Source organism: Vicugna pacos, chromosome 6 (assembly GCF_048564905.1).
Source record: "Vicugna pacos chromosome 6, VicPac4, whole genome shotgun sequence".
Taxonomy (NCBI): domain Eukaryota; kingdom Metazoa; phylum Chordata; class Mammalia; order Artiodactyla; family Camelidae; genus Vicugna; species Vicugna pacos.
This window is the reverse complement of record NC_132992.1, coordinates 20275714-20292805: the sequence shown is the minus strand read 5'-3', so window position 1 is coordinate 20292805 and position 17092 is coordinate 20275714. Positions and strand designations below refer to the sequence as shown.

Here is a 17092-nt window from a genome sequence, read left to right as displayed (position 1 = left end):
GTACAGACTCTCAGACCTCAGCTCAGACTGGACTTAACTGTATCAAAATCTAGGGCTGGTCCTGAGAAAGTGCCCCACATTGCGCATTCCCATTCCTCTGCAGCTAAAGTTTGAGAACGCTGGCCTCAGGGCTATTGCCACTGCCTATTTTCAGAGCAGATATGTCTGCTTGGATGTGAGGCAGACTAAAACAGTGCCCTGCAGATGGACGCAGCAGCCTAACTTCGCCGCCCCTCCTTACCCTTCCTTACCCGCCTCCCCACCCCGTAGGCTTGCCCTAAGGAGAGAGGAGGGCGGCTCCGCCCCTCCACGGTAGCCCCGCCCCGGCTGTCAGGGACTAAGAAGTCCCGCCCCCGGCCGGCGCACGCTGCCTAGTCCAAGCCCGGCCTCCCGCCCCTCACCCCTAACCCTCCGTGGGGCCGCCAAGCAAACCACCTCGCGACCTGCGGACTGCAGCCTCCACCCGAGAGAGCGCGCGACATGGCGGCGGCCAAGGCCGAGAACCTCTCCGTGGTGGTGCACGGACCCGGAGACCTGCGCCTGGTAAAACTGGAATGGGAGTGGGAAGTCTAGCCCGATCCTGCCCTACTTACTTCCAAGCCCAGCAGCGGTCCCAAGCTCGCCAGTTCCAGCGTATTTTGGGCCCCACACTGTGCGCCCTGGCTGCCCAGATCCGAGCCGGTTACCATGTTGGGGGGAGGGGGGCCGGTTGATGGTTCGTGCTAAGATGCTAAGAGCAGAGTCCATGTCGCGTGCCTCCTGGAACCTAGCCCAGTGGCCGGCACGTGGCCAGAGCCCAGGGAGGCCGCAGAATGATTGAAGCCTTCTTTCTTTGCCAGCTGCAGATTCATAGTCCAGCGTCTTGTCATTGCACTTTGCAGAAGAGATACCGGGGAGACTCTCTGACTTAGGACATGCCTTGAACTTCTCTGGGCAGACATTGCAGGGCAGGAAGAGAGGTGAGGGGGTGATGGACAGAAGGACATTTAAAAGCTGTGGAACCCGTATTTAATCTCTCTTGCTTGGGGCTGATAAAACCTTCTTTGCAAGGTTATTATGGTTAGGAAAGTACCTGGTACTTACTAGGGACTCAGAAAATGCCAGTTCCTTCCTCCTTTCCTGTCAGCCCAGGCCTCCATCTCTAGGACTCTTGGTGTTCCCCATGCCTGTCTGTACCAGATATCTGGATCTTGATAGTGTCTATGTCTCTAAAGCTCTTTTCCTCCTTATCTCCCTTAGTCCATATCTGGTTCACTTTCTAGCCATTTTTCTTTCTGATCCTGCTTCCCTGTCCCTTTAAGAGCATTTTGTATGTGCCTCCTCCACCCCAGACCCTGCCTCTGCTCCCTGGCTCATGGGGCCAACATTCTGGGAGATGCAGAGTCAGCCCTGTGGTTGTGCCAGGGCTCCCTTGACAAAGTCTGTCTCAGATGGGCCTGGGCAGTGGGTATGTCAGATGAGTGCCAGCCATCTCTGCTCTTCTCTAACACTTCCTTCCCCCTCAGAGAGAACATGTACCAGGATCTAGATTGGAGAGATTCAGAAAATTATCCAGATTAGCAGTTTTTGACTATTTGAGAATCCGTGGTCTCTCTCCCCACAAAATGCAAACAGATTGAGTTTGGCAGCAATTTCAGAGAGTTTATGGACTTCCTTTCAGCCCCTTCATAGACCCTCTAGATGTGTGTGGACCCCAGACTAAGAACTCCTGCCTGGAGCCAACTCACCATTTCCTTAGCTGAGGAAAGTGCCATGTCCAAGGTGACAGGCTTCCTTAGTTAACAGCCCAGAAAAGAAGCCAGAGGTTTAGACTTCCATTCCAGTGCTTTCTGTTCCCCTTAGAGCCTCCACCCAAGGTCCTGAATTAAACTGACACTATTAATGTTTGTTGCCACAAAGACCAGATGGTATTATGAAGGAAAGGAAGTGGTACAGCTCTACACAACTTGCAGAGTGATTTCAAACTCACTCTTTCATTCCACAAAGATTTACTAGATGAAGGTGCCTGCCATGTGCCGAGCAGTGGGCTGGGGGCCCAGAGAGAAGGAGGACGCCCCCCCCCATCCCCAAGCTACTCTAGAGAGTCAGACAGATGAAGTAAACAATTAAGACTGTGAAGGCTTTGATAGAGGCCACAGAGAGTAAAGGCCTCACAGGGAGCCTTTGTCCAGGGAAGGGGCCCTAGAGGGGATGGATGCTACATGAGCTGGTTCTTGGAGGGTAACTAGGGATCATTCAGGCAAATGGAAGAGCAAGTGCAAAGATGAGTGAAGTACAAGATTGCAGGTCCTGTTTACTGGCTCTGTAAATAGTGTGATGTATTGAATGCACTGGTGGTAAAGCTGGAGAGGTGGACAGGGCCTGCCTCTCCATGTGTTCAGGGCCTTCCTTAAGGTCATGTACCTAATAATGACCAGAACTATAATTACAACCCTAGAATCTGTTTTGCCTTAATTCCTAAACTCATTACCCAAGGTAAATTCAGGAGGAACCCAGGTCTGTTTTAGAGTGGGAAATGGTGGAGTTCATTTACTAGACAAAGGAGAGTAGATCAAAATGATCAGGTTTGAATTTAAGATGTCTCTGGGACAGGACATTACAGTGTCTCTGAGAAATTACCTTGGTCTTAGGCATCTGGAGTGCGGGGATGCTGTCTGGGCTGGAGATGTAGATTCAGGAGCTATTTGCTGCTCTACTGAGCAGTACCACACCCCCTCCCCAGGGGGTATTTAGAAATGTATTTGGAGAGGGGGAGGTTAGTTGTCAAAATGACTGAGGGACAGACTACATTCAGTTTACGGCACCATCCTGCTCAATGGAGAATTGTCCTGCCCAGAGTAGTGCCCTAAGAGGAAATTGTGGATGGATAAGCTTGCGTTGCCTGAGTGGGACATGTGGAGTGAGAAGCAAAGAAGTGGAGGACATTATCCTAGAGAGAGCCCCAACACAGAAAGGGAAGGGGCAGAAAGCTGTCGGCCGAGGAGAGTGACCAGGAAAGCTGCTGCCTCAGAGACATCTGCAACCCAACGCAGACCCTCCTGGACCCTCGCCACTCCTTCCTGAGTGCTTTTGTCCCCCAGCACCTCCATAGGGAACCCCCTCAGTAAAGTATCTCTGCCCTTGCACCCCCTCCCTTAAAGCAAATAGGCAAAGTGGTTTGGGGTTGGGGTCAGTGGTGCCAGTAGTAAACCAGAGAGCAACAGGGAAGAACGGTCCTGGGGCAGCTTTGAAGAGGAGCAACCAGCTCTCCTCCCTTTGGGAGAACCAAAATAAAATCGATGTATCCTGGGTGCAGTAGGCTGTGGTCATTTGGGCCAACCAGAGACAGGATCCCCTGATAAAAATGGTTGGTGCCTCAGAAACTCACGTGAAAGGAGTTGTTTGGGAAAAGGGCCCATTTTTGAAATCTGAAGGGTTCTGAAACAGGAAGTGAGGGCTCAGCTCTTCCCAGTGTTGCTGTCCTGCTTCAGGTAAGGCCAGGGACTAGGCAGCATCCAGGGCAATGGTTCTGCGGGAAAATGTGACTTGGGCCACTTGAAACTTGCCCCCACTTTCCAGGAAGGAAACGTAACACCCAGCCTTCCTCCAGCCTACCTGTGTAAAGCCAGGATTCCCTTTTCTTTCTCTAAGCGGTGGCTATCAGGAAGGAAAAACGTTTTCCTCATCACAGCAACAGCAAGGGAGGAGCCTTAGCAGCTCCAGTGCTCTGGCCTGCACAGTGGTCTGGACTCTGGGACATTTATGCTGGGTGGTAAATCAGAGAGAGAGAGTGTATATACACATATACATACTGAGAACTGGTGGTTTCCTTGTAAGGAGAGAAAAAGAGGGAGAGACTTAAAGCTGTTCACTCCTATACCCTCCTACCCCCATTTTAAATAGATAACATGTGGACTTTAAAGGATCAAGGGGAAAGATGACCAAGCAAGAGACAAACAACTTATCAGCAAACAGTGTCAACTTGCTGAGGTCCTCTTCAAATGGAAACAGTAATGAGGTCACAAGCCAGGTTGGGGCCAGAGTGGGGTTTAGCCTCAGCTCTGCTGCTTCTGATTGTGTGACTTGCCAAATTACTTTCTGCTTCAATTTCCAGTCTGTATAATGGGGGTGGTAGTAGTACTCACCTCTGTGTTGTGTGAAGATTGGATCGTGTTGGGGAGGAAGAAATTTCCTCAATCCTTCTAGGTTCTTCTGGCTGGTCTAAGAATTAAATTAACATAAGACAGATTAACAGAACAAAATCAAACAAAATTTTAATAACATGTGTACATGGGAGACACCAGGAAAACTGAAAAACTTGCCAAAATGGCCAAAGGCCTCACCTTGAATGCCATCCTCAGCTAAAGAGAAAGAGGATTTTGAGGGTGGGGAATCAGCTATGGGAGGTTGCCAGATAAGCCACAGAAAAAAGGGTAGGTTGTTAAACAGATTTAAGTCCTTGCCTTCATGAATAAGTTTCTAGAGATTTGGTCATCCTCCTTTTCCTGGTACAGTGAGGGAGACACCCTTATAAATGGATTTCCCTTACAAGTGTAAGTGTTGCTTACAAAAAGGTTTTCAGAGATTTTCCCAAGTCTGCTATTTCTTTAAAAATAACCAGCTTAAAATAATTAATATGCCCTAGAGACATATCTTGGATCTGCTCCCCTACACCATTCTCTGAATTACTAGTTCATGGAGTTGGGATATAAAATTAGTTTTTCTCTGCAGAAGTTATTTGAGGGAATAGAGGTGAGGGTGGAAGGCTTTGGTCTTTTAATGCTCTAGGTTTCACTTGAATAGTAAGGGAAATGAAGGGAATGAACATGTTGAGTGCTTGCTACATTGCAGGCATATGCTGGGTGCTTTAATACTGTGCTTCACAAACTATCTGAGATTTTATTTTTATTCCCAATAAGGCATGGACCAAAATATTTGTATACTTCATTTGGACATTGCAGCAATGTCAAAATGCTGTAAACATTTCTAAATGCTTCGATCAATTTCTGTGCATATTGCATCACCGATCAGCAACAGTCCATTGACCATACTGAGAGCACGTTATCTCCCTTATTCCTGATAGCCAGCTCAACCAGATTTCAGGCGTTAAGTGTTGGACATGGAGAAGAACAGGCATAACACAGCCTCCACGTCCAGGAAGGTGGACACCACGGAGGGGATGTAGTCAGATTTTTGTTTTATGACTAGCTGTATGAGGAGAGAACATGTTAAAGGCAAAAATAACCACTTCAGAATGATGGGTTGATGTTGTTTAATTCTAAAAGGCAGAGAAAGCAGTGAGTCAGCATCGAGTTTAAACATTAATCAGAGTACTTTGAAGGTATTTCTTGAGTTTTTGCTCTGTGAGGAAATGTATTATACGTGATGTCAAAAGAATTGCTTTGAATCTGTAATAATATTTTAAAAGTAAGATAATTCTATATTTGTAATACAACACATTCAGAATGTCCCCTCCTTCCATATACACTTTACTGTGAAGATTTTTGGGTGAGGAGGAGGAAGGAATTGTAGAAAGAGGGGATGTGAACACACAGCAGCCTGAATGGTCCTGGGCGTCAGGTCCCTCTCCCTGGTTAGCTTTGCTACCAGCAGGCAGACCTATCTGCTTATAGGATTAAATTAAAAGATCCTGATAGGTTTTAAGGAGAAGATGGATTAAACCAGATTACTGTGAATGAGGAAATGCAGGCTACTTAACCCTTTAATACCTGAGTTAGACTTAGTAGAGGCAGCCAAGACTGAAAATAGAATCTAAAACTCCTTCCAAAAAAGGGAAAACCAAGTAGTAGTAAATAACCCAAAGAAATACTTCCTTTCTCTTTTATCTTAATTATGTTTCAACAATAAAACAGAACCCAAACCAGATAAACAATAGGAATTAAATCCAGCAAATACTGCCATCTCTGCCAACTGCCTTGGAAGGCCAGTGCCTTTGTCTACAAAAGGCCAAGAAGTACAAAGCTAACATTTTCCCCTAAAAGCAGGAGAAGCAGTAAACAATATCACAAATAGGCTTTTAACATTTTATGTACTAAGTCCTAGTACTATTAATAAACATGGTAAAAGTGACTTTGTTCTGGGGAAAAAACCTAGAATTACGGATGAGTGTAGGGGAAATTTCTTTTAAAAGTGCATGACAGAGAAATTAAGGAGGAGAAATACATACCCATATATACAGTATTGACGTCCACCTGATAAATCTTTTAGTGTGGCTGTTAAAGCTGGCAGTTTTCCCCAAACCACATTTACCCAAAGAATATTAATTACTGGGGAAAAATATGGTCAGGTTTTGTGAAGTGATATTCAGCTCAATATTTTTTTTTAAATGTTAATGTTCTGTTACATAGACCTGAACCCAGTGAGCACTTAATCAATCCAACCAAGCATCTAACCAAGCTCAGTTTCCATATTTTTGCTTAAAATAAAAAACCATCTAACAGGTTCATGTATAGTTATATTTATTAGTACACTCTGAATTAGGAAATTTTTTTAACTTTATTTATCACAGCTGAGAATTAAATAAGACTGTAACCATCCTATATGGATTCAATTCTAGGTGCTAGGGAAGCACAAAGGAGAGGAAGGTTGGTGAGGATAGGGAAGACTTTTGCTGGAGTTAACTGTTTCTCTCTATGTTCATGGTTCATGTTCATGAGTCTGTCCCTGACCCACATCTGAGCACCAGTCCCAGGAGTACTGCTGCCTATTTAACAGCCCCACCTGGATGCCGCAGATACTGCAGTCCCCACAGACCCAAACCTAAATCTCCTCAAATTCCCACAGGAATTAGGAAATCATTGCAGATGTCTCCCCCTAACTTCCCACCTCCTATGGATCTTGAAGAAAGAGAGGGATGGGCCAGTGGAGAAATGGCCCCAGGAGGTGAGCGAGTGAGTACAAGGTGGTTTGGGAATTGCAGGAAGCTTGCAGGGAGGCAGGCAGCCTGCAACATGAGGGGTTTAGGATTTTTTGCAGGGCCACTGGGCACTTTAAATGAGTTTGCATTTTAGAAGGGTTGTTATCAGCAGAAGGTGGCTGGTTGGAACCAGAGAGCCTGGGCTGGAGGCTGGAGACCAGCTCAGTGAACCTTGGGAGAGTGTCCAGTTCTTCTACTTTGACCCCAGTTTGCAGGACCAACGCAGCTAGAACAAAGTCTCTTAGTGAAATGGGAAACCTTTGGATTGTCCTCCCACCCTCAAAACACCCTTCAAGCCCTCACGGGATTGGGGAAAATTGAGGATGGAGGGAAGCAAAAGTAGGATTGCCTGCTCTGCTCTCCTTGAGGGTACAGGGCAGCCAGCCAGCAGGTTAACAGAAGACCTGGCAGGCAGAGCAGGTGGCAAAGGTGGGCTCCAAGGGCTTGGGAAAAGACTGGCCACTTTCTCCCAGCCCTGTCTGCTGTCCCTTACTCTAAGGCAGGTCGCACTGCTTTTACACCCTTTCCCTCAACTGACAGAATCAAGCCGAAAAACACTGCTGGAATCTTACTTCAGCTTTCTTCTAAATTCCAGTCTTTAAAGGAGCAGTTTTGTTCTCTTGATATTGACATGAAAACAAGGGAAATACAACTTCTCTCCCAAACAACTTTTTAAAACTTTATCCTTTTCAAAAGGAAAAGGACAAGATTGTCCTGAGCTGGTTCAACCATACTCTGAGCTAATTATACAGAAAGAACTTTGACTTTATTTATTTTGTAATGAGAGCTAACTTGTTTACTATGAGTCGGGCACTCTCTTTTATGATTATCTTCCTTACATAGAGGAGGAAATTGAAGGCACAAAGAGGTTATGTAACTGCCCTGAGGTCACACAGGTCCTGGCGAGGACCCTGGGTTTCAACACGGACAGGCGATTCCAAAGTCTGAGTTCTCCACCACTGCACCACTCAGATTGGCTGGAGGAGGGAAAGGCATCTTCTAATTTCTCTTCACGTTGAGTCCATTGGCTGTGATCCAGGCAAGACGTACTGAGGGTGTAAACTCAGATGTGCAGGTGGAGGTAGTGGAAAGGGGGGCAATAGAATATATTTAGGAAATATCTATTTAAACTAGTTTAAGAAAATATATTTAGGAAAAGTAAGATAACATTTTTAGAGGGAGGCACCTGAGATGATTCCATGTTCCCATGGAGAGGTCTTCCAAAGTATTACTGTGATTTATTTGGGGTGGTGGGGAGAAGACCTGAAGAAGACAGAAGGGAGACTGACTTGAAGTGAAAAATGCTGCAAAACTTACATAACTACAGTAAAGAACAATTACTCAACTTCTCTTTATCCCCTTATTACTATCACTCACAGAAAGATAAGAAATTCTGCACTGGAAACCTTGAATATGCCTGATTTCAAAACCTTTGAGAATGAAGAAAGGGGCCATGAGGATAAAAGCAAAAGATGGAGATCTCAGAGGACTAAGAAATTTTGATACATGAGAAATAGTATAAATGAAAGAATATGACTGCTGAAATCTGAGACAGAAAAGGAGATTAAGTAAACAGGATTGTAGCCAACATAATACCAAGGAGCCACAAATGAAAAGCAAAGGTTTTTTAAGTAACCATGCTGTAATCACTTTCTAAAACATTGTGAGCTCCTCAACCTGCGCTTAGAATAATATTTACTTAATATTTAAGGACTGATGTTAACATGGTCTTGTGCTTAGGTGGCATGTCTCCTGCAGAGAAGGGAGACAGGAGCCAAGCTGGGCTGTAAGGGTGATTAGAATCAGCAAGAAAGAGAATGGGAAAGGAAAGTTGGTTTTCAGGGAGCGTGGTATTTAAGTCCTTTGTGTGTTCTGATACAAAGGAAAAACCAGATTGTTGGCACAGCACCCCCTAGTGTCAAAGAGAGACACTGCGGCTTTGCCCAGGTGGTAAGGCCAAAGTTGATCAGCTCTGTTAAGACCAGTAAACATTTATAGTAGTAATGTCTAGTGACCCAGAGCCAACTTGTTGTCTCCAACTGTTGCTTTGAGTTTGAATCTTAACACCTTTCCACCCTAAATGGGCCGTTCAGACCTGGCCTGATTGGAGCCAAGGATATGAAAAGTATGCTGTGGAATTTTCTCTCAGTGCCTGGAAGTTGCCTACCAGTGCCTTTAGCAGGCAGGAGGTGGGGGAGAGTGCTGCTCCATGTTTGAAACAAAGGCCTTACTTAGTCTTTAGTTTCGATTTAACCTGCAATTTTAAATTCCACACAGTATAACAGAAACGAAACTTAACACAGTAGTCCTTGATATTGTGTAATGGCAGATGTGGGACCAGCAACTTTGAGAAGGGTTTTGGTGACAGCCAGCTATCCTGAGTTGCCCATTTCTAGATGGATTCGCTCCCTCCCTCCCTCCTTTCTTTCATTCCTCTCTTCCTCCCAAATGTAGCCAGTTTAAGTTATTAAGAGACAAAAAAGCTGCCCTGAGCCTCTTTTCTCCACATCATGCTGCTTTGGGTGCAGCTCCATCATTTATTACCTTAGTGTTACCATGGGCAGATTGCTAAATCTCCCCATTCCTGTCTCATCATGTGGAAAAATGGGATATTAGAAGGCACTACATAGGGTGACAATGAACCAAGTTTATGTAAGGACAGCATTTAGCACAGGACCTGACAAGAAGCTGATATTAGCTAATCGGCATTGCATTATCCCTTTGATCTTTGTTTCACTGAAGACAGGGAGTTCAAATTAGCCTTGAGCTGCTACACAGAAAGGGCTAGTAATCTCAGATGAGCGAGATGAGCAAGAGCCTCAGACTTTCTGTGGAAGTACAATTATGGGGAGTGGTTACTTAACAAGTACAAGCTCCTCAAGGCACTGTACCTTGGTGCCCAAGAGATTGAAGGCATGGTTTTTGCCATGGGGGTTCTTATCTTGTTAGCTAAATAATCCTAGTGGTGTTTATTGCTACCTGTACAAGCATCTAGGGGAAGCTTTCTGAGGAGGTTGCTTTGAGCAATGCTTCCTCCCATAGTACTCTGCGTGGGGCCCAGCTCCAACATTCTCGTAACCTGATTGCTCTGTACATCATCCCTGAAGGGAAAAAAGGCATTTCCACTTTAAGGTGCAGTGGGATTCAGCAAGGCAGGCTTGATTGTCAAGACACACCTGGGTTTAGCCCTTGTTTATCCAGTCTGTGGCCATATGACCTTGACCAAGTTATTTACCTTCCCAGCCTCAGGTTCTCACCTGCAAATGATGGGCCACGTGCCATGATGTGTGTAAATGTAAAGCCCCAGTAGACTGTCTGGCACACAGTAGGTGCAGTGAACACTTTATATACCTTCTCCCTCTTCTTGGCTGCCTTCACAGAATTAATAAAATGAACATTTGGATTTATCTGCTCTCTGTCCTTCCTCTTTGTCACCAGGAATTTCCTAGCCAGTTGGCATTGGGGAAAAAAACCCACCAATCATCATCATCATCATCATCATCATCATTGTCATTATAAATAGCTGTGAACACCAGATTGCTTTTTAACCCATGAGAGTGGCCAAAATGCAGGTCCTGTGTGCTCCCAAGGGACCTCTAAAGCTCCACATGGGAGGTTTTGGAAGACAGTACCAACTATTGGTCTGTGTGCAGATGTGAAAATGAAGCACGCACACTTTCTCCAACCTGTTTAGAGACGGAAAGTCTCATATGCAACTGCTAGAAACACTGTCATCGTTTCCTTGTACCAAACAAATCTGTTTCTAAGAATATGTTTTCCACATTCCATATCAGAGACCCTGAGAAATCCTTTCTGCCTGAGGGTGCATGTAGTATACTTTTTCTAGGTCCACAGTAAATTGCACTGGTGGGTGGGATGAGGTCTGTAGTTAGAGTCAGCAGTATTCATTGTAGCCCCTTGAGTCTCAGCCTGTGTTAATTCTAAGAAATATTTGAATGAAGCTTTAATTTAAAAAAAAATTCAGAATGTTGATAAGGTAAAGTTATTATGCATACTGAATAATTTTTCTATTTTGTTTCCTTTAGGAGAACTATCCTATCCCTGAACCAGGCCCAAATGGTAGGTACTTGGAACTTAGTATTTTATTGTACATTGCTCCCTTAGCCCTCTTTTCCTACTGTTTATTACTTTTACTTCCATTAAAAACTATGCTTTTGTTAGGTTTTTAACCTAGTCCATTGTCTACAGCATGACCAGATAGATCCAACCTGGCTGCTACATGAAATAAAAGAAACAGTGATGGAACCAGAGGAGTGATAATATCAGACTACTGACTTGTCCCAAAGAGTTTTTGACATAAAATGTCTTCAATTTATGGACCAAAAGCAGAATTGTTCCTCTTTTAACCTAATGGCTGGGTTAGGTTACTCTATCCTGTATAAGCTGCTATTTGGGTGGTTAAATCATGTCCTAACCCTAACTAACCTTTGAAAAGGAGTAAGTCTATAGATCTTAATCTTTTAGTTGCAAAGGGGGAACATCACTCCAGGATGACCAGACCTTCAATCTAGTAGGGGTGAGAGGGGCTGCATGGGGCCCTACCCTGCTGTCCTAATCAACCAGAAGCAGAGAGTGGGTGAGCACACAGGGGCGGGGTTCCTGCCACCTTTGTTCCACCCCTTATGGCCGAGTTGAACTGACATGCATGTTTCCTGGGGTGGTGTCTGTATCTGGGGAGGTCATGCTACCCTGTTCGCTGTGTCAGATCCCAGCTGACACTGTTCCAATCCTTCCATCTCTGGAATCCCACAGCAGGACCCTGAAGTGAGACTAGGGCAAGGGGCAGAGTGTCAATAGGTAATTTATCCACACCCAGCTTTCTGTCCTTGATGAGTTGGATGTATGCTTCCCCACCTTGCCCCACCTAACCGCAGAACTGTAGATTCTGTGTGAACATCAGGTTGAAAGTAGCTTTCCTGGAACCTCAAGAGCTTTGCTACTCAAAGGTCAGTTGGGTTACTAATTTATGGTGATAAGAATATAGACAATAGCTGTTTCTATCAGTGTTTAGCAAGTAATATATATTTAAGGATTAAGTGTTTTTACCAAGATATGTTCAGAGAAGTAAAAGAGGCACCTCACTATGTTCTGAAAACTTGGTATGGATTCCAGAGGTGGAAAAAACGTGAGGGGGTGCTGTTTTGGACCCAGAGGATCCTGTACTATTTCTTTCTCTGAAGCAGCATTCTGTTCTCACTTTCTTGTCTCTTGCTGCCGGTGAATTGGAAGGGGAAACGATGGTAAATTTCAACTAGAGTTCTAGCAAGTCAAATATAATCTCTTATTATAAATTGGTAACTTTGAGAGAGGAAACTCTGAGATAATTTTCCTAACTCAAATGACTTTGATTTCAAAATTCACCCTGCCATTTCTTACTCTGTTCACCAAAACAAAGGAAGTTCTACAGAGCCACTCCTGGTGGGTCACCCATGGTTTGTGGCAAGGGCAGAGTATGTAAGACAGCTGAGTACAGAGCAGAGCTTTGGGTCTCTTTGTCTTTCTAAGGTAGAGTTTTTTTCTCAGCAAGATATTGGTAACATGGTGAACTCAGTCAGACTAGACTAGTAATCCTTTAAGACTTATTTCAGCAAAGGGGCTCAGTAGCATCATTATTTTGAACTTGGAAAACTGACAACAACAATACCACCAAATCTCTCTATATTCAAACCTGTGAAGGAGAAATGCCGGTTAAAATCTTTTGATGGTTTAAATTAAATCTGTGCTTTTGAACAAAACAATGGGCATGAAGAACTCAGCCTGACAGCACACAAAGTATTGCCAGTCCCAGATTGTGCCAGCCTCTCTAATGAATAGATAAGAATCAGGCATAGCATGTTGTCTGGAAATAGTTATCTCCTAGAAGAGTTTTTTTCTTTTAGGTGGTTGATGCACTTCTTCCTACTAATAATGTCTTACTTATGCGTTATGTTAGTCAGATTTCTCCAGAGAAACAGAACTGAGAGAGAGGTTTATTATTTATGTTTAATTATATGTAAATTTATTATATATGTATATAGAGAGAAGGTGAGGTTATTTTAGGGAATTGATTCATGTGATTGTGGGTGCTGGTTAGTCTGAAATTTGTAGGGCTAACCAGCAGGCTGAAAATTCATGTAAGTCAGTCTTGAAGACAATTCCCTCTCCTTCAGGAAACCTAAGACTTCTCTTTTAAGGCCTTCAACTGACTGGATGAGGCTTATCCACTTGTGGAGAGGGTAATCTGCTTTACTCATTCTACTAGTTTAAATGTTTGTTTTATTGAGGTACAGTTGACATATGACACTGTATTAGCTTTAGGTTTACAACATAATGCTTTGACATTTGTATATATTGTGAGGTGATCACCACAATAAGTCTAGTTGTAAGGTGTATTTTCTTGTGATGAGAACTTTTAAGATCTATTCTCTTCACAGCTTTCAAATATACAACACAGTATTATTAACTATAGTCACCATGCTGTACATTCCGTCCCCAAGACTTATTTTATAACTGGAAGTTTGTACCCTTTAACCCCCTTCACCCATTATACTCCACTCACTCTCTACTCCCTGCCTCTGACAACCACCAATCCATTCTCTGTATCTATGAGCTTGCTAGGGTTTTGTTTTGTGTTTTGGTTTTAGATTACACATACAAGTGAGATCATATGGTATTTGTCTTTCTCTGTCTGACTTATTTCACTTAGCATAATGCCCTCAAGGTCCATCCATGTTGTTGCAAATGGCAGGATTTCCTTTTTACAGCTGAGTAATATTCTATGGCATGTATATGTGTGTGCGTGTGTGTGTGTATAATCACATTTCCTTTGTCCATTTATCCATCAATGGATTGTTAGATTGTTTCCATATCTTGACTACCGTAAATAATGCTGTAGTGAACATGGAGGTGCTTAAATGTTAATCACATTTAAAAAATACCTTCACAGCAACATTGTAGTATTTGACAAATCAACTGAGCACCATAGCCAAACCTAACCCTCATATGCAGTTATTTTTCCCTGTAGAAGTTTTCTTGCCTTGCAAGACTTAATCATGGTTACTGTTTAGCTTGTTTTCCTCTGTGATCTAAATTTTGTACTTGGTCTTTGAAACCAAGCCCTCTCCTTTACCCAGAAGAAAAATGCCAGGGTGTCTCAGAGGGTAGAGGGGTTGTTCCTTCCCTCACTTTTTTTCTTTTCCCTTTTTCTTTTATCAGAGGTGCTGCTGAAGATGCATTCTGTTGGAATCTGTGGCTCAGATGTCCACTACTGGCAGCATGGTCGAATTGGACATTTTGTTGTGAAAAAGCCAATGGTGCTGGGACATGAAGCTTCAGGAACAGTCGTAAAAGTGGGATCATTGGTCAAGCACCTACAACCAGGTCAGCAAAGCCCTTCAGCTAATAGATTTGTTTATCCATTCAACACACAGTAGTGTTTTATTCCTTTTGATTCAATGCTAAATGAGATTATCTTCTTAATCTCTTTCTGACAGTTCATTGTTAGTGTATAGAAATGTAGCTGATTTCTGTATATTAGTTTTGAATCCTGCAATTTTACAAAATTCATTGAGTTCTAGTAGTTTTTTGGTGGCTTCTTTAGAATTTTCTTTGTATCATGTCATTTGCAAACAGTAATAATTTTACTACTTCTTTCCAACTTGGGTTCCTTTTCTTTTTCTTGTTTAGTTGTGTGGCTAGGACTTCCAATACTATGTTGAATAAAAATGGCAAGAGTAGGCATTCTTATCGATCCCTGATTTAACAGGAAAAACTTTTAGTTTTTCACAGTTGAGTAATAAGATGTTAGCTGTGGGCTTGTCATATATGGCCTTTATAATGTTGAGCTATGTTCCATCTACACCCACTTTTTTCAGAGTTTTTATCAAATGGATGTTGAATTTTTTGAAAAGCCTTTTATGCTTCTTGAGATAATTATTTTTTCTTTAATTTGTTAATGTAGTGTATTACATTTTTTTCTGATATCCAACCATCCTTACAACCTTGGAATAAATCCCACTTGATCATTGTGTATGATCTTTTATTATTGAATTTGGTTTGCTGATATTTTGTTGAGGATTTTTGCATCTATGTTTGTTCGTTAGTAATATTAACCTGTAATTTTCTCTCTCTCTCTCTCTCTCTCTCTCTCTCTCGTGTGTGTGTGTGTGTGTGTGTGTGTGTGTGTGTGTGTGTGTGGTGTATTTGTCTGGTTTTGGTATCAGGGTGATGGTGGCCTTGTAGAATATGTTTGGAAGTATTCCTTAACCTGCAGTTTTTTAGAATAGTTTGAGGACAGGTGTTAACTCTTCCTTAAATGTTTGGTAAAATTAACCAGTGACACTGTTTCATTCTGGACTTTTGTTTGTTGTGAGTTTTTATTACAGATTTCCTTACCGGTCTGTTCATATTTTCTATTTCTTCCTGATTCAGTCTTGAGAGACTGTACTTTGCTAGGAACATATTTATTTATTCCAAGCTGTCCATTTTATTAGCATATAATTGTTTGTAGTAATGTCTTATGATCCTTTGTATTCCTGTAGTGTTGGTTGTAACTTCCCCTCTTTCATTTCTGATTTTATTTGGGTCCTCTCTGTTTTTTCTTGATGAGTCTGCTTAGAAGTTTATTAATTTGGTTACATTTTAAAAGAACCATTTCTTAGATTCATTGATCTTTTTTATTGTTTTTATAGTTTCTATTTCTTTTATGTTTTCTCTGATTTTTATTATTTCTTTCCTTCTAACTTTGAGTATTATTTGTTCTTTTTCTAGTTCCTTTAAGTGTAAGGTTAGGGTGTTTGAGATTTTCTTGTTTCCTGAGGGAGGCTTCTATTGCTATAACCTTTTCTTTTAAAACTACTTTTGCTGTGTCTCCTAGGTCTTGGTTTGTTGTGTTTTCATTTTCGTTTGTCTCGGATATTTTTTGATTTCCTGTTTGATTTCTTCAGTGACCTATTTGCTGTTTAGTAGCATACTATTAAGCCTCCATGTATTTGTTTTTGTAGTTTTTGTTTTTTCTTAGTTGATTTTTAATCTCATACCACATAGTCAAGAAAGATTTCAATCTTAAATTTATTGAGACTTGTTTTGTGGCCTAGTATGTGAGCTATCCAGGAAAATGTTCTGTATGCAGTTGAAAAGAATGTGTATTGTGGTACTTTTGGTTGGACTGATCTGTGTGTCTATTAAGTCCATTTGGTCTAATGTGTCTTTTAAGGCCAGGGTTTCCTTATTGATTTTCTGTCTGGATGATCTGTCCATTGATGTAAGTAGGGTGTTAGAGCCCCCTACTATGATTGTGTTATTGTCAATTTCTCTCATTATGTTTGTTAATATTTGCTTTGTATATTTAGGTGCTCCTCTGTTGGGTACATGTGTATGTGCACACATGCAAAAAAAACACAACCATAATTGTTATATCTTTTTGGATTGATACCTAATAATTATGTAATGTCCTTCTTTGTCTCCTATTATGGTCTTTGTTTTAAAGTCTATTTTTTGTGATATATGTATTGCTACTCCAGCTTTCTTTTTATTTCCATCTTTATGGAATACCTTTTTTCATTTACTTTCAGTCTGTGTGTATCCTTACCTTATATCTGAAGTGATTCACTTGTAGGTAGCATATATATGGGTCTTATTTATTTTTAATCCATTCAACCAAATTGTTTTTTGATTGGAACATTTAGTCCAATATCCAATAATTACTTTAATCACAATTAATTATTGATAGGTGTGTGTTTATTGCCATTCTGTTCATTGTTTTTTTGTTGTTGGTTCTTTTTTGTTGTTGTTCTTTTTTTTCCTCTCTTTTATGATTTGATGACTATCTTTAGTATTATGTTTAGATTCTCTTCTTTGTGTGTTTATCTGTTATAGATTTTTAGTTTGCAGTTACCATGAGGGGTGTGTGTGTGTTTGCATATAAAATCATTTTTTGTCACTGATCTCTTAAGTTTGAATGCATTTTAACAATCCTACATTTTTATTCCCCCAGCCCAATGCTTAATGTTTTTGACATCATATTTTACATATTTTTATGTAACCCTCAACTTCTCATTATGGATATAGATGATTTTACTACTTTCATATTTTAACTTATAAGTGATTGATCTACTATTTTTGCTGTGTATTTGCCTTTACCAATGAGATTTTTCCTTTCATAATTTTCATATTCCT

At 41.9% G+C, this 17092-nt stretch overlaps 1 protein-coding gene across 2 annotated transcripts in view; it reads left to right on the top strand.

Moving 5' to 3' along the window:
* The window catches only part of SORD (sorbitol dehydrogenase), a 74627-nt gene that overhangs the window by 41569 nt on the left and 15966 nt on the right, over positions 1-17092 (top strand). Inside the window, exons 1-3 of one of the 2 annotated variants that reach the window (XM_006201735.4) lie at positions 325-543; positions 10963-10996; positions 14132-14296. In XM_006201735.4, the coding sequence (XP_006201797.1) occupies positions 481-543; positions 10963-10996; positions 14132-14296 (262 nt within the window). In that variant the 5' untranslated portion in view covers positions 325-480. Of the gene's footprint in view, positions 1-324; positions 544-10962; positions 10997-14131; positions 14297-17092 lie in introns of those variants that run through there. The other variant, XM_072962534.1, reaches the window with a different exon arrangement.